The sequence below is a fragment of the Pelophylax lessonae genome (genome assembly GCF_965119305.1).
Source record: "Pelophylax lessonae genome assembly, chromosome: 9".
NCBI lineage: Eukaryota > Metazoa > Chordata > Amphibia > Anura > Ranidae > Pelophylax > Pelophylax lessonae.
Window position 1 is genome coordinate 26,884,943 of NC_138776.1, and position 25,488 is coordinate 26,910,430.

Sequence of the window (25,488 nt, forward strand, 5' to 3'; positions counted from 1 at the left end):
GGCGGGAACCTATGATCAGCCCCTCCCATTCTGTATACCCCCACTGGCTACACAGGAAAAGTGCCCCTCCCTGGAAGTGATGTCACTGGCTTTCAGTAACCACACCCACTTGCTGCTCTTGGACTCAGCAGGAAGAGCAATTGAAGTCATGTGACAGCACTGAATATTGCAGAATAAAGGAAGAAAAACAGATTTTTTTCATTTTGACACATAAAGCTGAACTCCGCTCACATTAATGATTGCAGGGGAGAATTTCAGGTATTAGGCTGGACTTCAGCTTTAACATTGATTGTGGAAACAACACACTTACAGTATATAGGTGTTTTAATATATATTTGTAAATATGCAACTGAAACAAGAAAAATATTAGACAGGTCCTCTTTTGTGACCAATAGTGAATGTACTGGAGTATTGTTTATTTATTTACATGCATAATATACCTGTTACATGTGTATATGCATTTTAAAATTACAGTTCTGAACATGAATTGGATTAATAATGATGATGATATAGGATATTGGATGTAATCTTCCTTGTATTGTGGGTGATCTGTGGTCTGAGCAGTGTGTCCGTATGTTGGCAGGAATCTGTCAGATCTCCAGGGCTCTCTTCTGACAAATCCAGCTGTGTTTGGATTGACAGGGATCCTTTATATATCCAGAATCTGCTTTCAAACATACACAGTCTCCTGAAGATTCTTTTGATAGAGGGAATCTGGGTAATAAATAACAATGAGTAGTTATGAGTTTCTATTGTTTTCTGGATGAACAACATTCATATTCTCAGTGTAGATGAAGAGTCACTTACAGGCTGGAATTATAGTGCTGACCGTCCACCCATCTCCATCCATCTCCATCTCTGTACAGTCCAATCCAGAACTTTCCATCTGTTTGTTGATTTGTTGATCTGTTTATAAACTCCTGGGAGAACAGAACAATGTATGTTACAATACAGTATATTTGTATACAAGAAGCAGAAACTCTCCTCACACATTGACAGGACATAACAAAACACACTTTTTTGTTTAATCTGGATTTTTACTCCTGTTAGGAAAATACTAAGCTTGCTCCATGGACATTGTAGAGAGATATTACCAGGTTAACCACTTCATAGCTCCCAACTGTCACTGATTTTGAGTCCCTGTCGTTCTATGAGAACCATATCCCTGTGTCCCTGTTTCCTCCCCATGTTCCCCTATTTCCTCCTCATGTGCCCCTCCTTTTTAATCTGATGTATGCACCTTTATTAAAAAAAAATGTACTATTTCGCTACCAACAATGTTATACTGAAAAAAACTGTACATCCAACCATTAAACTATTGAATTTGTTCTTTTGAAAAGCCAGTATAGAGCAGAAAAAGCAGTGGGGAAAAAAATGCTTATAGGTTTAACAAATGTTTTTGCATAGAAATTTTTCATGAATTAAATAACTTGGAGCATTGCAGGGGATATGCCCCTTGCCTTAAAGTGGTTGTTAAGCCACTTGTATGACTTTCTATAATCCTCTTTGTTTTCTAAGCCTGTGTGCCTCTGTCTATGTGTTTTATAAAAAAAGATGCTGTGAATACCTGATTTCAGTGTGCTGCTTTGCAATCATGTGACTCACTGGCTCTCCTCTCCCCATCTGACAGATGCAGGGGGCGAGACAGAGATTCCCCTGCTGATGTCACTCCAGAGGAGAAGAGGGGAGAGAGAGAGCTGGCAGGCCACATGATTGCAATGCAATACACTGACCACGGTGCCAGGGCCCAGCAGCCATGATACACTGTGGACAGTGTACAGAGATGAGGGTAGAAACTGGCAGGATCAGCCAGGTATTTTAGGTGATAGAAGGGGCCAAATGACACAGCACAAGCACTGTGCTGTCATTCATGCTTTTCAACACAAAAATGTATGAGGTATGCGCTTGAGTACCTGCATGTGTATAACCGTCCATTACCAGACCATTTTTCAGTTCTGTGATAGTTTGACTGACAACTATTCCTTCATGCAACACTGTACCCAAATAAATAGTATACTGCACAGACAGCACTGCACTGTCTCAATTTCTGCAGTCAGAAGTGTGCGTCCACTCCTGCCTGCATGTCAAATTTTGACATGCTACTGTGTCCATGCAGGTGCTGCATCTGTATCCACTTCTTTGGGCTGCTTGCACGCAGTTCCAAGTTGGATTATCACATAGTTAAAAGGGGCTCAGCAAGGAAAATGTATCTCACCGCCCATCTGAATGAGCCCTAAAAATGCCAGGACACTGAACACCCCCAAAATAACCTCTTTTTGGAAAGTAGACACCCCAATGTGATCTTGTTTTTTGTCACATTTTTTTTTGCAAATGAGGAAACATGCTAATATTGAGGGAGTTAAAGCATGGAGTTTGGTAATGGTGCATAAGACACATTACCAGGTCATACAAAGAGGGAGGTGAAGGGGTTAATGAACAGGGCACCTACAGTGGAAGAATGGAAATTAAGGGGTTTACGTGCAAGATAAGAGAGGTGAAGGTAATAATATACCAGTTGCTGACAAGACCTGTGTTTGTAACACTCACACTTTTAAGGCTCCTTCACACATGTGGACAGGCTAGGGTAGTATATGGACAGGCTAGGGTAGTAAATAGACAGGCTAGGGTAGTATGTGGAGTAAGTTAGTATTTGGACAGGCTAGGGTATTATATGGACAGACTAGGGTGGTATATGGACAGACTAGGGTAGTAAATAGACAGACTAGGGTAGTAAATAGACAGACTAGGGTAGGAAAATAGACAGGCTAGGGTAGTAAATAGACAGGCTAGGGTATTATATGGACAGAGGGTAGTATATGGACAGGCTAGGGTAGTATATAGACAGGCTAGGGTAGTATATAGACAGGCTAGGGTAGTATGTGGACTAAGTTAGTATATGGACAGGCTAGGGTATTATATGGACAGGCTAGGGTATATGTAAAGAAAATCTCCTGCGCTTTGAGAAAATACGACGGAGGGAAGAGAGATACTTCAGACACTTCCGCTCACAGTCACTATGGGTCCCTGCAAGGAACAGCAAGCGTCAGACCGCTGACGCTGCGAGCCTGCAGGGAACATGGACAGGACGGCTCCCGCCCAAGACCGCCCACCTTCCCAGATGACAGCAGCTGGCTCATACCTATACGTGCACAACCTGGGCAAGTGCCTTGATTGTCAGTGTCTAAATGGCATAAATGGCCCCTAAGAGCAAAAACTCAGGAATAAGGGCAAATAATAATATGTGCATTCAACTAAGTTCCAATAATTGAAATGGTGATAATGCTGTCAGTGACCGTTACATTGCTATTGATCGCAGTCTGCGATCAATGCGCAGACGGACAGGGAACACCCTGGACATGCCAGCTGCATCTCCAATGCCCTCTGAAGTAGGTGAGGCACCCCATATGTACTGGCCATATATACAAAAGTGCACCTCTATATGAACTGGCCATGGATGTAAAAAATGCACCTACATAGGATACTCTGCCTGATTAAAATGTTCCCATCACACTATCACGTATTGTGCAACTATGGATTATACATATGCCCTTCAGCCCTCAAGGCCAGTGAATATTAGGTATTGGTACGGTAATTTTGGCCTCGGTGAGTGGGCGTCCCTGGCCTAGGTGAGCCTTGTATCCATCCCCCCGCCCATCCACCCCTGTCCTTTTCCCCCCGCCCCCTTTTCTTGGGGGCGGTACAGGAAGGGGTGTGGTCAACTCCCATTTATCCCTGGCCTATCCAAGGTGTAGTCTAGCAGCAAATTTTCCGGCTCTGAGGAAGGGGGCTCGCCCCTGAAATACGTCAGCCCAGCCACAGCAGCCCCATACGGCACACTGCATGCCATTCAGCTTCGTGTGGGACCTTGGCTTCCTTGGAGAATTTATATACATGATGTTAATGTGTGTACATTCACACCTGTTTTGTGAGTATACTACATACTTTTTAAATTTTAATAAATGGTTTTAGTGGTAATGCACTAGGTCGGTGTGCCCCTTCTTTTTTGTCTTTATCTCAGTTGATTTAGGGTATTATATGGACAGGCTAGGGTAGTATATGGCCATGCTAGGGTAGTATATGGACAATGGACAGGCTAGGGTAGTATATGGACTGGCTAGAGTAGTACTGTATATAGACCTTGCCTATAGGTAGCACCGGCCCTGGCCGTATGGTGACCCCATTTACTTGTGTGTGTGAGCAAAATCATCAACCATTGTTTGTATAATAGAACAGCCATGAACTTTTTAGGCACCAAGACATACAAAGGTTTGTATAAAAATTTACCAACTTTATTTCATATCTGTTAAAAAACATATCATATCTAAAGATACATAGATAAATCAAAAATACTCAAAATAAGCTACTGTTAGAAGACCCACACTGATCCTAAGAAGGTATTCATATATCAGCCACAGATAAGAGGGCTGTAGGTGTCCCAAAACACAGGATTGGTGTGTTAATGTAGCTTGTAGAGGCCCGACAAAGTGCTTCCTCAGGGGCTTGCGCAATAATTCTATGTAAAAAAAGGAAAAAATAAGAAACGAACACAAAAATAGATAAACAGTTATATAGTAGTATTAAATGACTTTCACTATAATGCCAAGCCAAGAACCACTCCCAAGTGCAGACAAGGTAGCAAAGTGGATGTGGGGACACATGTATCATTGCAACCCATCACCAGGGAGTAACCAAGGGCCGCCGTACGTTGGTGAAAAGAAAATGACATGATTAGGGTATCACAGATGCGCACACCCAATACCTAACCCAGACAAAAACTTCCCATACATCTGACTTTGAACAAAACAATGAATGACACCAATCTGGAGAAAAATGTGGCCTGGTATGCAATTTTATTAACAAATGAACAAAATAAAATTTTCTTAAAGCAGAAACCATACATAATCCAGTACCTGTAACATAAAGGTTGCCTGTCTTGGGAGGCACCAAAAACCAAATTAAAATTGTTTATCAGCGTTAATACTTAACGATCCCTAGCCGCGCAACACCGACTCGGGGACAAACACTCTTCACCACAGATACTGTACCTCCTTGTTACCCCTTGCATGTTATTCCACCATTAACTGGGATCCACTAGAGTGCGCCATACCTTTCATGGACCACCCTATGAACTTTTCCAAGAATGGTAATGCTTCCAAAGACCCCAACCGCCACAGTGCACTGGTGTAAAGCCTTACACCTGTGGACCCCTCCACAAACCCAATGCTCTTTTAAGGTTTCTTGCCATTCAAGATAGTATTCAGTCTGTCCCTATGGTATTCAAGTGGACCCCATCGCTCTGCAGATACCACCAGGTATCCACCTCCAGATCCTGATGTCTGACAACAAACTGGCTAACTTCCTTGTTAACCTTGAAGTGCACCTTGTTCGGCTTCTCGACCGACACGGTAAAATGCCAAGAAGAAGTGCGGCCGACAATCTTTGACCAAACCACTATCAAGTCTGGGAAGGTCATGCGCAATCTGAGGAAATCAAAATTAATATCGCGGATGAGGTGACGTTGGCCTGAATGCCCAAGCTCATTGCCACTAGGGATGATCGAACTTTTGAAAAGTTTGGTTCGGCCAGAACACCCGAACTTCCCGAAAAGTTCGCATCCGGATTCCAGAACCCCATTGAAATCAATGGGACCCGAACTTCGGTAATCAAAAACCACAATTTTGAAGCCCTAAAACCCAATAAATGCCCCTAAAAAGTGCCTAGGGTTCTGGGACTATTCAGGGACTATTAATCACACAAAAAAAAAGTTCTTTAAAATTGTCGTTTTTGATAGGGAGCCAATTATTGAAAAAAATCCTTGAAAAAAAAAAATGAGATTTCTTTGGATTTAGTGTCTGGGGGGGTCTAAAAAGTGTACCTGTGAAGTTTCAGCTCTGTAGCATGTCCATAACCAGAAAAAAAAGATAATTTTTCTTAGAATTTTTAGTAGCGCAGGGATGGGGTTCTGCTCCTTTCACACCAATGTGTGTATGTGTATATATACATATATGTGTGTGTGTATATATACACCCCTATACAGAAGTTCATGCCTGCCTCCAAAGACGTCCACGAAAAAGCCCAATAAACGCCTGAAACAAAAACGCCCAGGTGTGAAAGGAGCGGAACCCCATCCCTGCTCTACTAAAAATTCTAAGAAAAATGATCTTTTTTCTATGGCGGTCACCCTGACATGGATGAGTTTGGTCACCCTGGCATAGCAGTCAGAATCAGTTCACCCTAAACTACACTATGGTCTCCCTGACTCTTAACACTTTCCCTACAGAAACTATATTTTTGAATCTAACTATAGTGGTATATAGTACCCTAACTACACTAGATATCCCTTTCCTCACACTAATAATTGCTAAATGACACTTTTGCAGCAGGAGTAACAGGACTGCTTCCACTCTCTTCCACAGCCCCTGTATTACATTGCTAGAGATTTGGCGGGGCTAGGTTATATACTGGGGGGCGTATTCACTACTGATTGGCCTCTGGACCCCCTAGTCACTCCAATCACATTCCTAGCATCCTCATGCCCCCTCAATTGGCTTTTACCCACGTTTCTGGTCCAATCACAGGCTTTTAAAGCCCAGTTCCTGTCCCACTGCATTTTGGGCGGTTCTGGTTGCCAAATTCTGAACTTTTACCGCAAAAAGTTTGGAATTCGGCCGAATTTCGAACAGTCAATGTTCGGGTCGAACTGACGGTCGACCCGAACCGTTCGATCATCCCTAATTGCCACCCACGTGCAGCATCAATATGTCTGGTGCCTTGTCAAGCCGGGTGAAGCTGTGCACTTCCAAAAGGACCCTGCACCAAAGCAATCCTGGCACAATTATCCACCTAATTGTGGCCTCCATCCTAGGAAAACCCAGTTGACACCCATTGGGTTGGACATCTGCCCGCTTAGCTCCCCAAAACACAAAAGAGTACCCCAAGATCCACATGAGGCAAGCAACAGCATCTGTAAAAGAAAGATATCAAGGAAAACTTGGCAGAAAATGAGCATCCCACAATCATAATCACAACTGGACAGGCAAATAACATAGAAAGCACACTAAATCAAGTCAGGACGCACATATAGCTTAAAACGATTGGATTCCCATCTGCCTATTGCTTCAAAACGGACTCATCCAAACTCTACTGAGCGGCTTCAGTAGCCTTCCCCTGATGTGGAAGGAGTGCGAGTAGTAACTTTGAGAATCATAACCCAAAGCTGGCAGTCAACACCTAAATATGGATAAAAATTGAAATTTTGACAGAGCCAATCCATCCTGATGCATAAAAAAAGAGCCTTCCCACTGCGGGTGTAACTGCCCAAATTCCTCCACGACTGACACTCGGCAAATTGGGGAACCCTGCACTCTGTACAGGCACCAATACATAACTCTGCCCATCTGATCGATTTTGGAACGCCGAATGAATAGCCCCATTGAAGAATTTAAATAATTTACCTCACTAGCCAGTAGCCCACCTTGCACCACTTTAGAAGGACTAACCAACTCACTGATCCGAAAAGCTCCATAAAAACGGCAGCACGAACGCCGCCTTGAACAAAAGCGACTCGTATGCCGAGGCGCATAGGAAATTCACCTGACCCAAAAGCTCCTGCAGCATACCAAAAGAGACCTCTCCTAAAACCGTTCAAGCCTGTTTAACAACAAAGTCCTTTGTGAAATCCTGAACTCACAAGAATGCCAAACCTCCCAACTTACAATTAATGGCTGATATCGACACACCTTGTTCAAAATTCAAACAGATTAAATATAATAGAGAGTGAGATTCCATACTCCCCGTTCCCACTCCCACTCGTGGCAAAAGGTCCCTCCATTCTTGCCATACCTTGGAATAGGCTGACCAAGTGGACACACTCAAGGAGTTCTGTAATAAAACCAGCGGCAACCCCAACACAATTGGCCACAGCTCCAGCAGACACTTTGTGTTGCTCTCGGAAACCTGTCCAGCTGAATCCGAGACAAAAAATCCGCCAATGTGTTAGTTGCCCCTGGCAAATGTAGGGCATACAAGAAAACATTTAACTGCAAGCAACGCAAAACAAGATGAAGCAACAACCTAATAACTGGGGGTGAAGAGGCCGAAAGCCAATTAATAACCTGCACTTCCCCCATGTTTCACAGTTCAAACAAATTTTCTTATTCCGGAAGGAATCCCTCCACATTTACAGTTATACTGCAACAATCACCGGAAAGAGTTCCAAAAGGACCAGGTTCCGTAAGAACCCAGCCTCCCATCACTCTTCCGCCAATGCTCTGCACTCCACTGGAGACAAGGAACATGCCATAGCCAGTGTATTCCTGTTAGGTACCTGTGAGTTAAAGTCCGAAGTGGAGTTTGAGTGCTGAGGATTCAGGCGAAAATGTAGTCCGAGAGATTGGGCCGGGAACAGATCGGGAAAAGCGGTATCCAAAACGTAATCCAAACATTGGTTAGGCAGGCAGAAGTCATAGACAAGCTGGCGGTGAAGTACGGATTCGGCAGGCTCAAGAATACAGGCAAAAGTTCATACACAATAGTCAGTGAAAGAGCATACAGCACACCCAGGAAGATATTCCAAAACAAACGGGCACTGAATAACAGGAAGTGCTGCTATTTAAAGGCTGGCTAAATTGTACATTGTTCACAGCTGGTTAAATTGTAAATTGTTCGCAGCTGGCAGCAGGTGGGGCTAGTGAGTCCAAGGCAAAGCATCAGGCTGGAAAATCACTGCAAAAACTCCAGAGCTTCTCTGTGGCACAACAGGTAAGGCTGCAAGCTACGAAACAGGGAACCTCCCGGTTTAAGGACACCCAGGTACATGACAGAATCCGCATCATCTGTGTAAAATTCTATATCAGAATTGCTGACAGGCCTTGTTGCCAAAGGGAATGACCATTAAAGACATTCAAGAAAACATACCAGACCCTCAAATCCTCCCTAAGTTCTGTATTCAGTGTAATAAATTGACGCGGCAATGCGACCCCATCCATGGCAGCCGACAAGCGGTGGCTAAAAATCCACCCCATCGGCATAATGCGACATGAGAAGTTGAGCTTAACAAGGAGGGACTGCAACTGCCAAAGTTTAATTTTTTGCTTACCAAACAAATTTCAGCTAGGCAAGAGAATCACTTACTATTCCCAAAAAACGGATTGTCACGGTCGGGCCCTCAGTCTTGTCCTCAGCCAACAGAATACCAAAATGTTCAGCAACATGTTGAATAGTAGCCAGCAAAATGCCGCACAAGTTGGATGAAGGGGGGCCCATGCGCACAAAGTCGTCCAAATAATGGAGGACATTGACCCCTGACATCTCCTTGACCACCCATTCAACAAAAGAGCTGAACGTTTTTAAAAATGCACAGGATATCGAGCAACCCATGGGTAAACAGTGGTCAACAGAAAACAAATCCAACCACCTGCAACCCAAGAGGTGAAAACTCTGGATGCGTGAGCAGCAACTGAAAAGCTGCCTTAATGTCCATTAGCCAGGAGGGTGCCTCGCCAGTAATTCCGCACCCAGAAGATGGCATCAAACGAGGTGCAAGACACAGCACAGGCCTCCAGATTGATCCCATCATTGACCGACCCACCCTTGGGGAAGGACAGATGATGAATAAAAAAAACTTGTGAGGTTCTTTTTTGGGAACCAAGCCCAAAGGGGGGAGGTGTGAGCAAACGGCCCAGCCATGCGTCCCAAAGCGACTTCTTTGACTAGTTTGTCCAAAACCACATCAGGATCATCCTGGTCGAATGCAAGTTATCCGCCATTGGGGGAACTTGGACAACATGGAATAATAAAGCCAACAGAAAACCCTGACTCCAACAACTGGGCAACTGCCGGATCCGGATACCTATTTAGGAACCTTCACCAGCGTCATCCCTTTTACTCAAATCATCTCCGGAACGGCCCCTGTGCAGCTTAAAGCAGCGGGAGAGGGGGTAAGCTCCCCCGCATCCCAAGCACTCGTGCTTAAAGCAACACTGAATCGACACGTTCCTTCAATAAATTGCCAGCAGAACCCCCAACGCTTTGCGGCTGACTGTCCTGGGGTGTTTGGACTACTGGCCCACTCAGAAAAAAAAGGACGAAGAAGCCCGTGCCAAGGTCATAAGATGCAGCCAAAAGGTGATGTCCTTATGATCCCATCTCAAGGAGGATCGGATGGCTTTGCGTGGCAGAACTGCTCATCATAAAGCTATGCGTACACCCTGTGGGCCTCACTGATAGCATCCAGATAGCAAAAGAGAGCAGAACAATTCACTGGATGCTTCTCCCCTATCACAATAGCAAAGATGATGAAGACCTGCAACCAATTACTAAAAGTGCTCGGAATCAACTGGAACCGAAGCCTCTCCTCATCTTCCTTCTTAGATTCCTCAGGCTTCAGCCTGTACAAGTTGAATTTTTGCCAAAGGAAGTAAATATTTCCACATACTCATCCTTCCAAATTTTTTCCCACACTTCCGCCTTGAGATGCGTCCCCCAAATGGCCCTCAAAGCACACATATTCTTCACATTTTGCGGGATCCGCTAAGCGGATTACATCCATAAACTTACCTCAACTCCTGGGGTCCTCTGCCTTGTCCCCCGTTGACGGTGCCCCTGGCGACAACACCTGACCCGCAACTGAAGAGGAAGCCGAGCTGGGCCCTGACACCACAGCATTACTGGTAGCTGAGCCCGTGGCTGCCCCAGGCACTCAGGCAGCCACATGTGCCCCTATCGCAATGGAGCCTGTGTTAAAATGCTGCACCAGAGACCGCAAACCCGACAACAAATTATGTAGGCCTTAAGCCACACCAGACGCAGTGGACCCAGGTTCTGCTACGTGAGGAGCAGGGGGTGCATTAGACCTGAAAAAAAAAAAACCCTAAACCAGCCGCCCAACCCCAACTCAACCCCAAATCTAACAGCATTTAAAGCAGACTGTAAGGAATTGCAATTAACTGTAAGGGACTCACTAGGCTGACCAGGGTGAAGCCCTTCAGTTGCAGATACCGACTCCACTGATGGTGAGGGTCCTGGGACATCCTCATCTTTGGAGCTGGACAGCTCCCCTTCCGACCTGGCTTCTGATGCTTTCTCCTGGTGGTCTTGGAGAGAGCTGGGTGGCACAGAGGGTCCAGGCCACTTGCCTGTCACACTGCACTGGCGTGAAGGCTTTGACCCACCACCTGATGTCCTGGGCCTCTTCCTTGAGGAATTCTCGCTGCCGCTCTGGGTGTCACTGGCCAGTGGGGACACCACTTGGCTGTGCATGCGTGGAGTGGGGCCACTCCATCCGGCGCCCAAAGCTGACACTCTCCGCCGCTAGGCTGCTCTGCCAGTCAGGACCTCACTGACAGAGGCAGCCGCACCTCTCGAACTCCCGCGATGAACAGGTGGGGCCGGCGACATAATCTGGGAGTGGTCCCACCTGGATGAGCTCCGTCGGCGATGGGGATTGCTCCCAGGACACTTAACAACAGCAGCAGGAGAGTGCTGTGTTGGCGAGCCTGGAGGGCCCACAAAGGGTCTCCCGTGGTGGAGCAAAGCTCTGGGGAACACTAGAGGGCTGAAACCTAGAGGGCTGAAAAGCTCTGGAGGCCGAGACCTCCAAGCACGCAGTAAAGGCTTGGCTCCCCCCCCCCTCCAAGCAAGGAAGAGACCTGTTGATGCAGCCACACTGTGCCCGGGAGGCGGTGGCTGCCCAAGGCTTTCCCAGGATGTTGTCAAGATTGCTCATTGAGAATTGCTGACTGGCAGGCACTGCAGGAAAAGGATGATTCTTGTTTGTCCATCGTTCCAAAGGGGGTCTGTCGCAGTCCCAACTATCTGTCCTTAACCAATCCCAGAAACTGACCTCCCCATGATACTCAGCTAATTAACCCCTTACACTGCCATGTATACCCTGTCTCCCCTATCATGAGGCACCTCGCCTATTTTTTTTTTTTTGCTTCGAGCCTGTCTCAAGCATAGCCTGATGGCAAAAGAAAAAGGAAAAAGAGCCACATAGGGCCCTACAATACAAGATATTTTAAAATCAATAGGGTAAACAGGCAATATCAGCTTACATTGAGTATATCAGGCACAGAGTCTTCCAGGTTCATAAGGGAGACATTTGATAACAAAAATAAAAATAAAAAAGATCAACAGTCTCCCTTATGAAACTAGAAGGCTCTATGCCTTATATACTTAATGTAAGCAGATGAATTAATACCTTCTTAGGATCAGTGTGGGTCTTCTGACCCAAAACAGTAGCCTATTTTGAATATTAACAGACATGAAATAAAGTTATTTTTTATACAAACCATTGCAGGGGGCAGACTGGCAACTTTCAGCCCAGGGGGAAAGTACAAACCAGAGGCCCATGGTGCAGCGACTCAGCCCCCCTCCCACTCTCCCTCTTCTCCTCTTCCCATCCTCTTCCTGATCCCAATTTCAGGCTGAAGCCCCTCTCCAGGTACTCTCTACTCACCAGCTCAATCCGGGTTCCCAACCTGGCCAGCAGGGGGTGGTTGAGGGGAGCTGGGAGGGCTCGGTTGGGGCTGGCCAGGGGAGGAGAGTCTCAAATGGGGCATGGAACCAGCCTCTGCTCAGACACAGTTTGCACCATTCATGCTGGGGAGGGAGGCTTGCGCTCTATCCTTGTCTTCATCCTGCACTCAGTAGGTCAGTGGCAGAGACTTTTTACTTCTCTTCACCAGGAATACTTTAGGCATGTCTGTGGCAGAAGCAGTGCAACCTTTTTACAGGACATCAGAGCGGCCCAGGGGGCATTTGCCCCCCTGCCCCCTGACCTACTCCTCCCCTGAATTTCTTGGTGTCTAAAAAGTCCATGGCTGTTCTACTATACAAAATCTGGATATGAGAGGACGTGGCACTTCCCTATGAGTTTTATGCATCCACAGTACAACCCTGTGAAGATTTAATCCATTAAAATCATCAACCAGCCAGCAATACTGACAGGCCAGGTAGGAAATGTCAAAATTATATTGTGTCAGTGTGCAGCCAAAAAAAGTGTAGTGCAGCCAAAAAAAGTGTAGTAATATTTACTAAGCAGCTGAAGATAAAAGAATTATAAAAAAAAAAACTAACACCAAATACTGTAGATATAAAGAGAACTATGCGGCTTTGGAAGTGAGGCTCCCTAAAACTAAAAACATAATTTTTTTCAACACAAATATGCATGAATATTACAGTGTTAGAAAAAACAGTATGAGGGGGCGTGGCCAGTGCGGGACCGAGATGGCGCTTAATCCGGAGCTCAGGGAATCGGCGAACACATCTAGCGGTATCCCCAGCGACAAGGCAGCATCCACACTTCATCTCTGCTCCATCACTGCCTGCACACCAACCGGCAACACCCCACCATGTCGCTGAAGTGCAAGGAGGAGAAGGGGCCTAAAAAACTTACAGCGTTCTTCACGCCGGCGGTCCGGGCCTTGCCACCTCGGAGCGATCGCGGGGGCATTACACAGATCTCCCGGAGGACAACCCCGCTGGAGGACAATCCCTCACAGGTACCCTCTCCCCCCACACATCAGCACCCACCAGCCCCTCCTGCTGCAGCCCGGCAAAATCCAGAATGCGGCTGGATCACAAGACCCAGGCCTCAGAGGTAGGCCTCAATGCAGACCACCCACTACAAGCAGTACAAGAAAAGTCCCCTATAGCTGCATTTCCTACCACTAACCAGCCTATACTAGACACAGCTTTGAAAGAGATGCTGCTCTCTCTCCACACTTCCTTGCAGGCTGATATGGTGACACTCACCAGACAATTCACCGCAGAAGTCCATTCTCTGGGGGACAGGGTTCATAACGTTGAAACATCTATGTCTGACGTTGTAAACACCGTTAATGATCTGGTAGAAGCCCATGAAGAAAACTTAGAGGAGAGGCACTGGCTTAAAGCGAAAATAGCAGATTTAGAGGATCATTCTAGGAGAAATAATCTTAAGATTCGCGTGGCATCCCTGAATCAGTTCCACCCAGTGATCTCCAAAAATTTGCCCCCGATCTCTTTACCATTATTCTCCCAGGAGCGACATCCCTGGACTTAACGACAGACCATATTCACAGGGTCCCAAAACCTCCCTCTCTACCCCCGCAAGTTCCCCGTGATGTTCTGTTAAGGGTACATTTCTATCAAACAAAAGAAGCTATCCTTTCCAAATCCAGAGCCACACCTCAGCTCCCCGATCCATACGCTGGCATCCAAATTTTTGCGGATCTATTCAAGAACACCCTGGACCTCAGGAGACAGCTATCTATAATCACGAAGGCGCTAAGGAATCACACTCTCCCCTACAAATGGAAACATCCGTCCAAGAGAAGAGAAGAACGGCATCTCTCATTCCATCACTTACAGGACCAGGGCCTGCGTCTGCTACATTCATGGGGTATAATACCAGAACCTGCCCCCCTCATGGGGACGAAAAAATCGCCAGGAAGACTGCCGCAACCATGGCATACTGTTCCACCTTGCGGCAGAAGGGACACTTAAGCCTACGACGTGGAAACCACCCTCATCCTACTGAGGATGTTACCCCACAGCACTCCGAATAGCCGAGTACCGGATTGCCTGTTTGGCTAAGAACTTTCACACCCCTATAGAAGGAGTAGGCTAAAATGCCAATTACCTCCATCCTGTTTATGTGTTCTCGGTTTGTCTGTCATGTTTCTTGTCTTTGCTCCTTTCTCCTACTACAGGTTCGTGCAGTACACGCCTACCGCGGAAAAGCACTCATCACCATTGCCAAGCATGTCCACCTTTGTCATAGATGCCATTACGCTTGCATCCAATCGCTACCGTCCACAGACTTTTCTCTGACCTACCGCAACTACAGGATACACGAGTACCCCTAAAGCACGTTAATTTACCCGCATCATGCACATTAAGGTACTTTCCATTAATGCTAATGGGCTAAACCATCCGGGAAAGCCAGCATCCCTTTGGCGAACTGCTGCCGCACACTCTTGCCAAATTGTATGTGCACACGAGACACACTTCCAAGGAGACTGTGCCCCTAAATGCACCCACAGAGTCTTCCCCACCGTTCTTACTGCTTCTTGCAACAAGAAAAGGAAGGGAGTGCTAATTGCAATAAACAGGACCCTGGACTTTCAACTTTTTGACAGCATAGCAGATCCCAACGGCAGGTTCCTCATACTAACATGTTCTATAGAGGGCTTCACTATGACACTGGTATCTATCGACACCCCCAATGTCCACCAACTTAAGTTCCTCAAATGCACCATGAAAAGGATCAGATCAGTACAGAAAGGGCCACTATTGATGTGCGGAGACTTCAACCTCCCAACTGACAGAGCCATAGACGCATGGGCTAGCAGCACAAGACACCAACCCTCTCTGCAGGACCTACTACATCACACCGACCTTTTTGATGTGTGGAGGTGCCACCATCCCGCAGACCGGGAATATACCCACCATTCTGCTATTCATAACTCTTATTCCCGCATAGATATGATTCTTGTTGACAAAATGTTGCTGCAGAGGGCCGCGGACTCCGAGATCGGCCCTATAACCTGGTCGGACCATGCTCCTACCAGCATCTCCCTTTCGCTATCTAAGCACACCCCGTCACAAAAACCGTGCGAGCTAGAGCAGAAGTTCTAAAACCCAAAGACAATGCAGACTTTCTACTGTGCTCCCTAACAGAATTCTTTCTTCATAACGAGGGGTCGGTGTCGGAGTCCGCGACTCTCTGGGGAGCCCATAAGGCATTTAGTAGAGGACTATTGATCCAGCTGAATCATAGGACTAAACAGAAGAGGACGCAGCATCTAGATGAACTGACTAGTAAAATAAAAATGGCAGAATCCCAAAACCAGGTCAACCCTTCCCCTGCCTTGAGACAGAAGCTCATAGTACTCAGACAAGAACTTATGACCTAGACATTATTCCACCAGCAACAAAGCAGGTAAACTACTAGCGGCAAAGATTAAAGGCCAACGCTCTAACACCAAGATTAAATTTATTAAACATCCCTTTTCTGGAGAAACCCTTCAAGAGATATTGCAAATGCATTCAGAAGCTACTATGAATCCCTATATAACCTTCAGTCTACCAGTGCCCCCCCCCCCTTCCCAGGAACAAATCAACCAGTTTCTAAACTCTATCTCCCTACCATCACTTTCCCTTGACCAACTGAAATCCTTAAACACCCCTTTCTCGATTGAGGAAATCTGCAAAGCCATAAATTCACTCCCCATGGGAAAATCCCCAGGCCCGATGGCCTTATCAATGAGTACTACAAGCTACTGAAAGACGTCTTAGCTCCCCACCTATGTACATTGTTCAAGATGCTGCCTCCTCTTTTAGTCTCCCAGTGGAGCTGTTAAAAGCAACGGTAATAACTCTTCCAAAGCCTGGCAAGGAACCTAGCAATCCACAAAACTTTCGGCCCATTTCCTTGCTCAATACGGATGTGAAATTATATGCCAAAATAATAGCCAATAGACTGATGCCATTTTTACCAAGTCTCATTGACATGGATCAAACAGGATTCACGAGAGGGAGACAATCTGCTGACGCAACACGTAGACTCCTAAATGTTATACACTCTGCCACCCTCACCAGAACGCCTTCTCTGCTCCTTGCATTGGATGCAGAGAAGGCGTTCGACAGGGTTCACTGGGGGTACCTTCGTGAAGTGTTGAAAAGATTTGGACTGACGGGGAATATACTTTCAGCGATCCAGGCTCTTTACACGAATCCCACAGCCCAGGTTCTGGTAGACAACCTACTGTCCCGTCCCTTTGCAATAACAAATAGAATGAGACAGGGGTGCCCCCTCTCCCTCCTCATATTCAACCTGGTCATCGAACCTCTTGCCCAAAAGATCCGCTCAGATCCACTAGTCACAGGCATTCATATAGGACCGCAAGAGCACCGTATCAGCCTTTTCGCGGATGATTTGGCTTTACTTGACATCCCCCTCGAATGAGGCTAAAGGCGTATCAACTATATACCCCTTGCTCAATGAAAAAAATATTTTTACTAAAACCCCACCCATTCTAAACTGGGAACAGGATCTAGCAGCTTCATTTACCCCCACTCAGTGGACAAGAGTGCTAGCCTCGTGCTATAGGGCCACACGTAGCGCATCTCTTTGGGAACTCCACATGAAAATCTCCATGAGGTGGTACCTCACTAAAAAATAAAATAGCTAAGTTCGGTAAGGATTTTTAGTCCAAATGCTGGAGAGGCTGTGGCCAAGATGGCACACTCAAACACATATTGTGGACGTGTCCCCCTATAGCCGCACTGTGGACGGAAGTCTTCCACCTACTGTCGGCAATCACAGAGATGCATGTCCCACCCTCACCCGAGCTATCCTTACTCAACTTAACTATTGAAAAGCTCCCCACGAAATCTTGCACAGTAGCCATAAACATACTTCTCGCAACTAAAATCTCTATAACAAGGAAATGGAGAAGTAGCAGAATCCCTTCTCTGCTAGACATAATTGAAGTCACCCAAACTCACTACACATATGAGCTCCTTAAGATGCGTAATCACGTCCTGCATCAGAAAGAAAAAGTTAAATGGCAACAGTGGTCACTTTGGTATGATACCCACTTTGCCAATGGTACATCTTTCCAAACATCTATGCTTAGTTGTAACACACATCTCGCCCGCTAGATGGCATCGCTTGTAACATTACTATGTTGTTTATGATGAGTTAAAACTAGCTTGTAATATTCTTTTCTAACACAAGATGGCAATGTTTATTCATCCTTATTTGTCCTTATTGATTGTATTACGTGTACCTGTACTTTCGACTCCCATTCAATTAACCTTGTTTATCAGTTTTGTTACCTTGTTACCTGTTTGTACTACTTTCAAAACTCAATAAAAAACATTTAACCAGGAAAAAACAGTATGAGCAAGATAGCTTCAAAGTGATCAGTATTGCAACATGATGAGTGAGACCACCCAAACTTTAGTAAACTATGCACATGTAAAAAACCTACTTTGTGGTCGGCCACTTATGAATGGTGGTGTGCACTGACACCTTCCTGGCAGGATAGATATAAAGATAGTTGAGCAGCGCTAGAAGTGAGACTCCCTAAACCTAAAAGTGTTAGTATTTACACATTTTTAACAACCAACATGTGTTTCAACACAAATATAAATGATGAAGTCCCACCTAGGGAAAACGTTTAAGGTGGAGACTATCATCATGCCTTGTCAGATACACTAGGAGAGCTGCTGCTATACTGTTATGAAAGAGAGAAGGATCATCACCAACAGCTCTGTGCATTCTTAAAGTGACATATTGTGATTTTAATGTGAGTATATATTACATGCTATTTTTAGGGATCACTCACGAGCCACGCGATCTGTCACCGGCTGTGTTCACCGGACACAGCCGATGACTGATCAGTGTACCGGCACCATGTGACCACTGTAATAAAACACAGCAGGTCACATGACAGTGGTAAACAATGGATGGCTTCCTTTCATTTTTTTATTACTAACTTTTATTGAAAAATAATTATTATTTTACATGGATCATATGGTATAATAGTTACAGTGCTTTGTATTCCGCCCCCTTGAACTTTTTGACCTTTTGCCACATTTCAGGCTTCAAACATAAAGATATAAAACTGTAATTTTTTGTGAATAATCAACAACAAGTGGGACGCAATCATGAAGTGGAACAAAATTTATTGGGTATTTCAAACTTTTTTAACAAATAAAAAACTGAAAAATTGGGCGTGCAAAATTATTCAGCCCCCTTAAGTTAATACTTTGTAGCGCCACCTTTTGCTGCGATTACAGCTGTAAGTCACTTGGGGTATGTCTCTATCAGTTTTGCACATCGAGAGACTGAAATTTTTGCCCATTCCTCCTTGCAAAACAGCTCGAGCTCAGTGAGGTTGGATGGAGAGCGTTTGTGATCAGCAGTTTTCAGTTCTTTCCACAGATTCTCGATTGGATTCAGGTCTGGACTTTGACTTGGCCATTCTAACACCTGGATATGTTTATTTGTGAACCATTCCATTGTAGATTTTGCTTTAGGTTTTGGATCATTGTCTTGTTGGAAGACAAATCTCCGTCCCAGTCTCAGGTCTTTTGCAGACTCCATCAGGTTTTCTTCCAGAATGGTCCTGTATTTGGCTCCATCCATCTTCCCATCAATTTTAAACATCTTCCCTGTCCCTGCTGAAGAAAAGCAGGCCCAAACCATGATGCTGCCACCACCATGTTTGACAGTGGGGATGGTGTGTTCAGGGTGATGAGCTGTGTTGCTTTTACGCCAAACATAACGTTTTGCATTGTTGCCAAAAAGTTTAATTTTGGTTTCATCTGACCAGAGCACCTTCTTCCACATGTTTGGTGTGTCTCCCAGGTGGCTTGTGGCAAACTTTAAACGACACATTATATGGATATCTTTAAGAAATGGCTTTCTTCTTGCCACTCTTCCATAAAGGCCAGATTTGTGCAGTATACGACTGATTGTTGTCCTATGGACAGTCTCCCACCTCAGCTGTAGATCTCTGCAGTTCATCCAGAGTGATCATGGGCCTCTTGGCTGCATCTCTGATCAGTCTTCTCCTTGTATGAGCTGAAAGTTTAGAGGGATGGCCAGGTCTTCGTAGATTTGCAGTGGTCTGATACTCCTTCCATTTCAATATTATCGCTTGCACAGTGCTCCTTGGGATGTTTAAAGCTTGGGAAATCTTTTTGTATCCAAATCTTTGTATCCAAAGCTTTAAACTTCTCTACAACAGTATCTTAGACCTGCCTGGTGTGTTCCTTGTTGTTCATGATGCTCTCTGTACTTTAAACGGACCTCTGAGACTATCACAGTGCAGATTCATTTATATGGAGACTTGATTACACACAGGTGGATTCTATTTATCATTAGTCATTTAGGTCAACATTGGATCATTCAGAGATCCTCACTGAACTTCTGGAGAGAGTTTGCTGCACTGAAAGTAAAGGGGCTGAATAATTTTGCACGCCCAATTTTTCAGTTTTTTATTTGTTAAAAAAGTTTGAAATATCCAATAAATTTCGTTCCACTTCATGATTGTGTCTTACTTGTTGTTGATTCTTCACAAAAAATTACAGTTTTATATCTTTATGTTTGAAGCCTGAAATGTGGCAAAAGGTCGAAAAGTTCAAGGGGGCCGAATACTTTCGCAAAGCACTGTATAACATGGTGGTCGCATATAAGCATGACTTTAAGGAAAATAAAAGTTTAAGGAAAATAAAGGTTTACATTCCATAACAGTGAATAAACAATCTTTGGCGTCACCATGCGTGTTATTCTATTTGTTTATAAACGTCCATGTTGAATGATCTTTTCCATGTATTTTAATCATGAAATAATAAGAGTATAAAAAAGGAGAAACAACAAAGAGAAAGCAATAAGTAAATATATTCTGTGAGATAAGGGAACAAAACTAGGGTACTATGTAGTTAAGTATAAGCATGTAATGTAATCATTTGGTGTATTTTTGTAAATAAACCATGGTTCCCATTTAAGATCAAAGAGTTTTTTTGTGTTATTTATTGTGTGATAAATGTTCTCCATAAGCTTAATCTCTTCAATTCTCCATAAGATCTGTGAGAATGGTACAAAGGTTTCCTTCCAGTGGAGAGCTTTTGTACAGTGTGTGGCAAAGCAAATAGTATGAATCACTTGTGTAATGGGTGAATGTATGTCTAGTATATTTTTGAATAATAGGCAATTGAGATGAGACAGTGTAATGTCTTTACAAACTAATTTGCTGATGAAAGTAAATACCTCTTTCCATGTAGGGGATAGCTTATCACTAGTGATGGACGAACATCGGCCGGGGCGGTTCGCGAAAGTCAGCCGCAAATTTTCTCAAAAGTCCGCGAACCGCGAGTTTGCGGCGGGCCCCATTGACTTTAATAGGAGGCGAACTTTAAAAACCTTTAGGTCATATTTGCAGCCACAAAACACTTACTAGCTGTGCACAAATAGTCCCAGCACATGGACAATGTCATAACAAAAGTATTTCAATTGGAAAAGTTGCCCTAAATTTTTTTTTTTTTTTTTTTAACAGCAAAAAAATTATTATTTTTTTTTTCATAAATCAGCCAGAACTGACAGCAGCCGGTAAATACATATCAAATACATATAGGGTCCATTCACACATCTGTAAAATGGGTCCGCATCCATTCCACAATTTGCAGAACCTTTACAGACCCATTGATTTTCAATTCCAGTCTGAAAAATTAGGCATTCACAGGATAAAGTAGTAAGTGTTGGCCATTTCAGGCCCCAAAAATTTGCCCACATGGGTTTACCTGACGGCTAAGAACATTGTATTCTGTGGCTAAAGGTACATTAGGCATTCACAGGATACAGAAGTGTCGGCCATGAAAGGCCCCAAAAATTAGCCCACATGGGTTTACCTGACAGCTAAGAATGTAGTATTTTCTGGCTGGAGGTACATTAGGCATTGACAGGATACAGAAGTAAGTGTCGGCTAGAGATGGCCTTGCGGTTCGCCCGGCGGTCGTTTCGCGGCGATATTTGCTTGTTCGCTACCAGCCAAATTTTCGGACACATGGCGTCATTCACGGCGGCCATATTTTTTTACATTGGGGATAACTTTGACCCCTGACACAGCCGTCAGGTGGAACGGGACAGCCAATTGAAACATTCCAGCACATGGACAGTCCCCCTACCCTATAAATAGACCTGAGCTGTCGGCCTTTTCACATTCTGCTTTCTGCCAGTGTAGGGAGAGGTCTGCTGTGCTCATCAGGGACAGTTTTGCTAGACACGTAGAGACACCCAGAAAAGTGCTGTGAAGATCCACAAAAGTCCTTTTGAGGGCTGGTATTTCGGTATAGGTCTACTAGTATCTTTTGAGCTTAGGGAGAGGTATCCAGTTGTTGCTTTAGGGGCAGTTAGATCGGCTGCAGTCACACTGAAATCGCTCTGTCAATGTCCACAAAAGTCATTTAAAATGCTCCAATGTCATTTTAGGGTATATTACAGTCTCTTTACTATAGGGGCAGGTATCCAGTGGTTGCTTTAGGGGCAGTTAGAGATCGGCTGCAGTCACACATTAATCGCTCTGTCAACAAAAGTAATTTAAAGGGCTGCAAATTTTTTGGTATTGCTGTGCAGTGCACTAAGAAGGGGGGGAGGGGGTTAATCCACAGTATAATATACTTTGTAGAAAGCATATTGGATTAGTAGTATTATTAGTAGTATTATTGTGCACTGTGCAGCATTGTGACAGGTGTGGTGGTGAGACTGAGCGTTTCTGCAGCAACACTACACGCAGTGAAACTCCCTGGCCAATTATCTGTAGAACTGGTGTGATAGACCAGTGGCCCCCCCAATAGCACATATTGAAGTGGGGTGTTATCAGAGTAGTGTGTTTGTGTCCTGCAACAATATTGCCTCTTTTGCTGTTTGAAGTCTGATACACACAGTGCCAAACTCACTGGCCAATTTTTTCAACAACTGGTGTGATAGACCAGTGGCCCCCCCAACAGCACATATTGAAGCGGGGTGTTATTTAATAGTATACTTTTCTTTTTTTTTTTCCAAAAAAGTTTTTATTGAGGAAATAAAGAGTGTAGAGAAGACATACAGTCTCTTGAAAATTTTTAAAAATATAACCAAAGTTAAGAAACACAGCTTGTTTAAAGGGTATTACATATCACTTGTCAATAAATGAACTGGAATGCATGGTAAACAATGAACAAAGTTGAAAGTGGTAACATAAGAACACAGATATTGATAACTGAAAAACTGTTTCTTGTATATCTACAGTTTAAGTACGTATATCAAAAAGGTCTATACATCCTTACTAAGCCTAAGAAAGGACGTGCAATGAGTGGATTGACCCATTGAATGGTAGGTATCTTAGGCTCTTTACGTCCTATTTACCGCAGTATAATTCTCCTAAGAACAATCGGAACGGCTTGCGGTATGTGGTTCCTAGTTAGAAAGCGCGGGGTGTGTTGCAGACATTAATGTGGGAGAACAAGAGAAAATGTGACACAGTAATAAACTAAATGATAGTGCGCATTTCTAAGACTGTATGGGAGGATAATGATTCATAGAGGGGAGTGACGTCCCCGAGAGGGGAGTGATTACTCCCCTGGTTGGTTTTGGTGGGTGGTAATGGGGAAAAGGGAGAGGAAAGAGAGGGGGAAGGGGTAGAAAGGAGGGGTGGGGGGGGTTCCAACGGTCTCTGCCTCTCAACCATTGATTGTGAGGGTAATTAAAAAACATGACAGGCAGAGGAAGAGGCAGAGACGTACGCAGGGGTGGTAAGGGTAGGGCAGGAGCGGTAGGCCGGAGCCTAACTGTGAAGTTTCAAAAGCCGCGTGCAATTACGACAAAGGATGCACCAGACTTGGTTGAGTGGCTCACTCAGCCTTCCTCTTCTGCACCCTCCTCATCCTCTCTATCTGCACCCTCTTCACTCTCTGCTGTGTGCACCCCCAAAGACCCCACCACCACATACCCTTCACTTGAGTCACTGGAATTATTTTCCGATCCATCACAAGACGTTTGCGATGCGCAGCCATTGTTGGCATCGGATCAGGAAGAGGAGGTAGCAACAGCCGCCACTCAGGAGTCTGAATACAGTACCCACATCAGCCCAAGGAGGTTGGTCCCCGCTGTTGCTGCCTACTCCGAGATCTCGAATGTTAGTGGTGAGGAAGGTGATGTTGATGATGACGAGTCTATGGACGTCACGTGGGTGTCCACAAGAGAGGAAGAGGAAGGGAGTTCAGAGGTAGAGATGAACTGGCAGATAGGGAGGAGAGGGAGGCAGAACTTGCATTGCACAAGAGGTAGAAAGCAGACTGCAAATGTATCAGGAGCGAGCCATCAACCATGTACAGTCACATCTGGCGCTCCCAGGACGCCGACACATGGCTCCGCAGTGTGGGCTTTTTTTAATGTGTCTGTTGCTGACAACAGTGTTGCCATCTGCAGCCTTTGCAGTCAACGCATAAGTCGCAGTAAGCCCAACACTCACCTAGGGACCACCGCTTTAAGAAGGCACCTGAACTCCCATGTCAGTTACCTTGGTGGAGGCCGAAGTGCTGAGAGGGCTTCCCTTGCAGCTCGGTGCGGATCACCCCTGGTGGTGAAACAGGAGATGACACGTCCCATGGAGCACTGGATGCGGATGGATCCCGGATGGATGGATGGATGGATGGTGATTAGGACCGCTTCCAGGAGATCTATAGATGCTCAGAGAAAAGAGACAAGGTAAATGCCAGGCCGAGGGTCATACACAGTGAATCAGTCCGAGGAAATGGAGGTACAGAGGGGTAAGACAAGGAGAGAATCCGTGGAATCCAGGCCGATGTAGGTACACAGAATATCCAGCAGAGGTATGGTTCAGGCAAAGAGTCGTCAGGCAAGCCGAGGTCAAACAAGGAGAAGTGCAGATGGGTCAAGGAGCAAGCCGGGTCAAAAAGCAGGAACGCAGATAAACAAACAGGACACAGGTACTAGAGCTGATGATAAACCAGCACTGAAGCACAGCCAGAGAGTGCTTTATATAGGGCCAGGGCTGGGGAGCTGGGCGTGGTGACACACCTGATCTGCCTCCAGCGTTCTATTGTTGCTGAATGGCAATTCCTTTCCTGACAGTGCCCCCCCCCCCCGAGGGGCAGCCTCTGGATGCCCTACAACCACACTTTCCCGGAAACTTGTTGTGAAACTCTCTCAGGAGTTTAGGAGCATGTATGTTGCCTAATGGTTCCCAAGAATTGTCTTCCGGCGGGTATCCTTTCCATTTGATTAGATATTGAGTGCGATTGCCTTTCTGTCGACAATCTAGGATGGTCTCAACCTCGAATTCAGTCTCCCCTTCTACCGAAACTGGAGGAGGTGGTAACTCTTCTCTTCCAGGGTAGGGGCTTGGTATCGCCGGTTTAAGCAGCGAAGCATGAAACACCGGATGGATCTTAAGAGAGCCAGGCAGGATTAACTCAAAGGCTACAGGATTCACTATTCTTTTGACCTCAAAAGGACCGATGAATCGGGGCCCCAACTTCTTGGCTGGGCAAGACAATCTTAGATTAACTGACGAAAGCCAAACCTTGTCTCCCACCTTGTATGCTGGGTTCTCCTTCCGTTTGAGATCACAGAACTTTTTATAGGCCTGTTGTGCCTTCAGAATATTGTCCCGTAACAACTGGAGATTAGCTGCAATGGCTGCTAGCCGATCATGGACTGCGGGAACCGTAATTTCCTGATCCAGATTGGGCAAAAAGGAAGGATGGAAGCCATAATTAGCCCAAAATGGGGTTTGGTTGGTTGCGGAGTGCACAGAATTATTATAGGCGAACTCTGCGCATGGAAGCAGGGAGGTCCAGTTGTCCTGAGCACTGGTGCAGAAGCATCGGAGGTACTGTTCCAGGGTTTGATTTGTTCTTTCGGTTTGCCCGTTGCTTTGTGGATGATAAGCAGATGACAGGGACACTTCAACCGCCAAAGATTTACAGAGC

The 25,488-nt window shown here is 45.2% G+C and overlaps 1 protein-coding gene across 1 annotated transcript in view; it reads right to left on the minus strand.

Moving 5' to 3' along the window:
* Positions 1 to 538: 538 nt before the first annotated feature.
* The window catches only part of LOC309563129 (killer cell lectin-like receptor subfamily B member 1B allele C), a 317,353-nt gene continuing 292,403 nt past the window's right edge, over positions 539 to 25,488 (minus strand). Inside the window, exons 3-4 of the mRNA XM_082267444.1 lie at positions 808 to 920; positions 539 to 714 (exon numbers count right to left, since the gene is read on the minus strand). Coding sequence (XP_082123570.1) covers positions 591 to 714; positions 808 to 920 — 237 coding nt within the window. The 3' untranslated portion in view covers positions 539 to 590. The remainder of the gene's footprint in view (positions 715 to 807; positions 921 to 25,488) is intronic.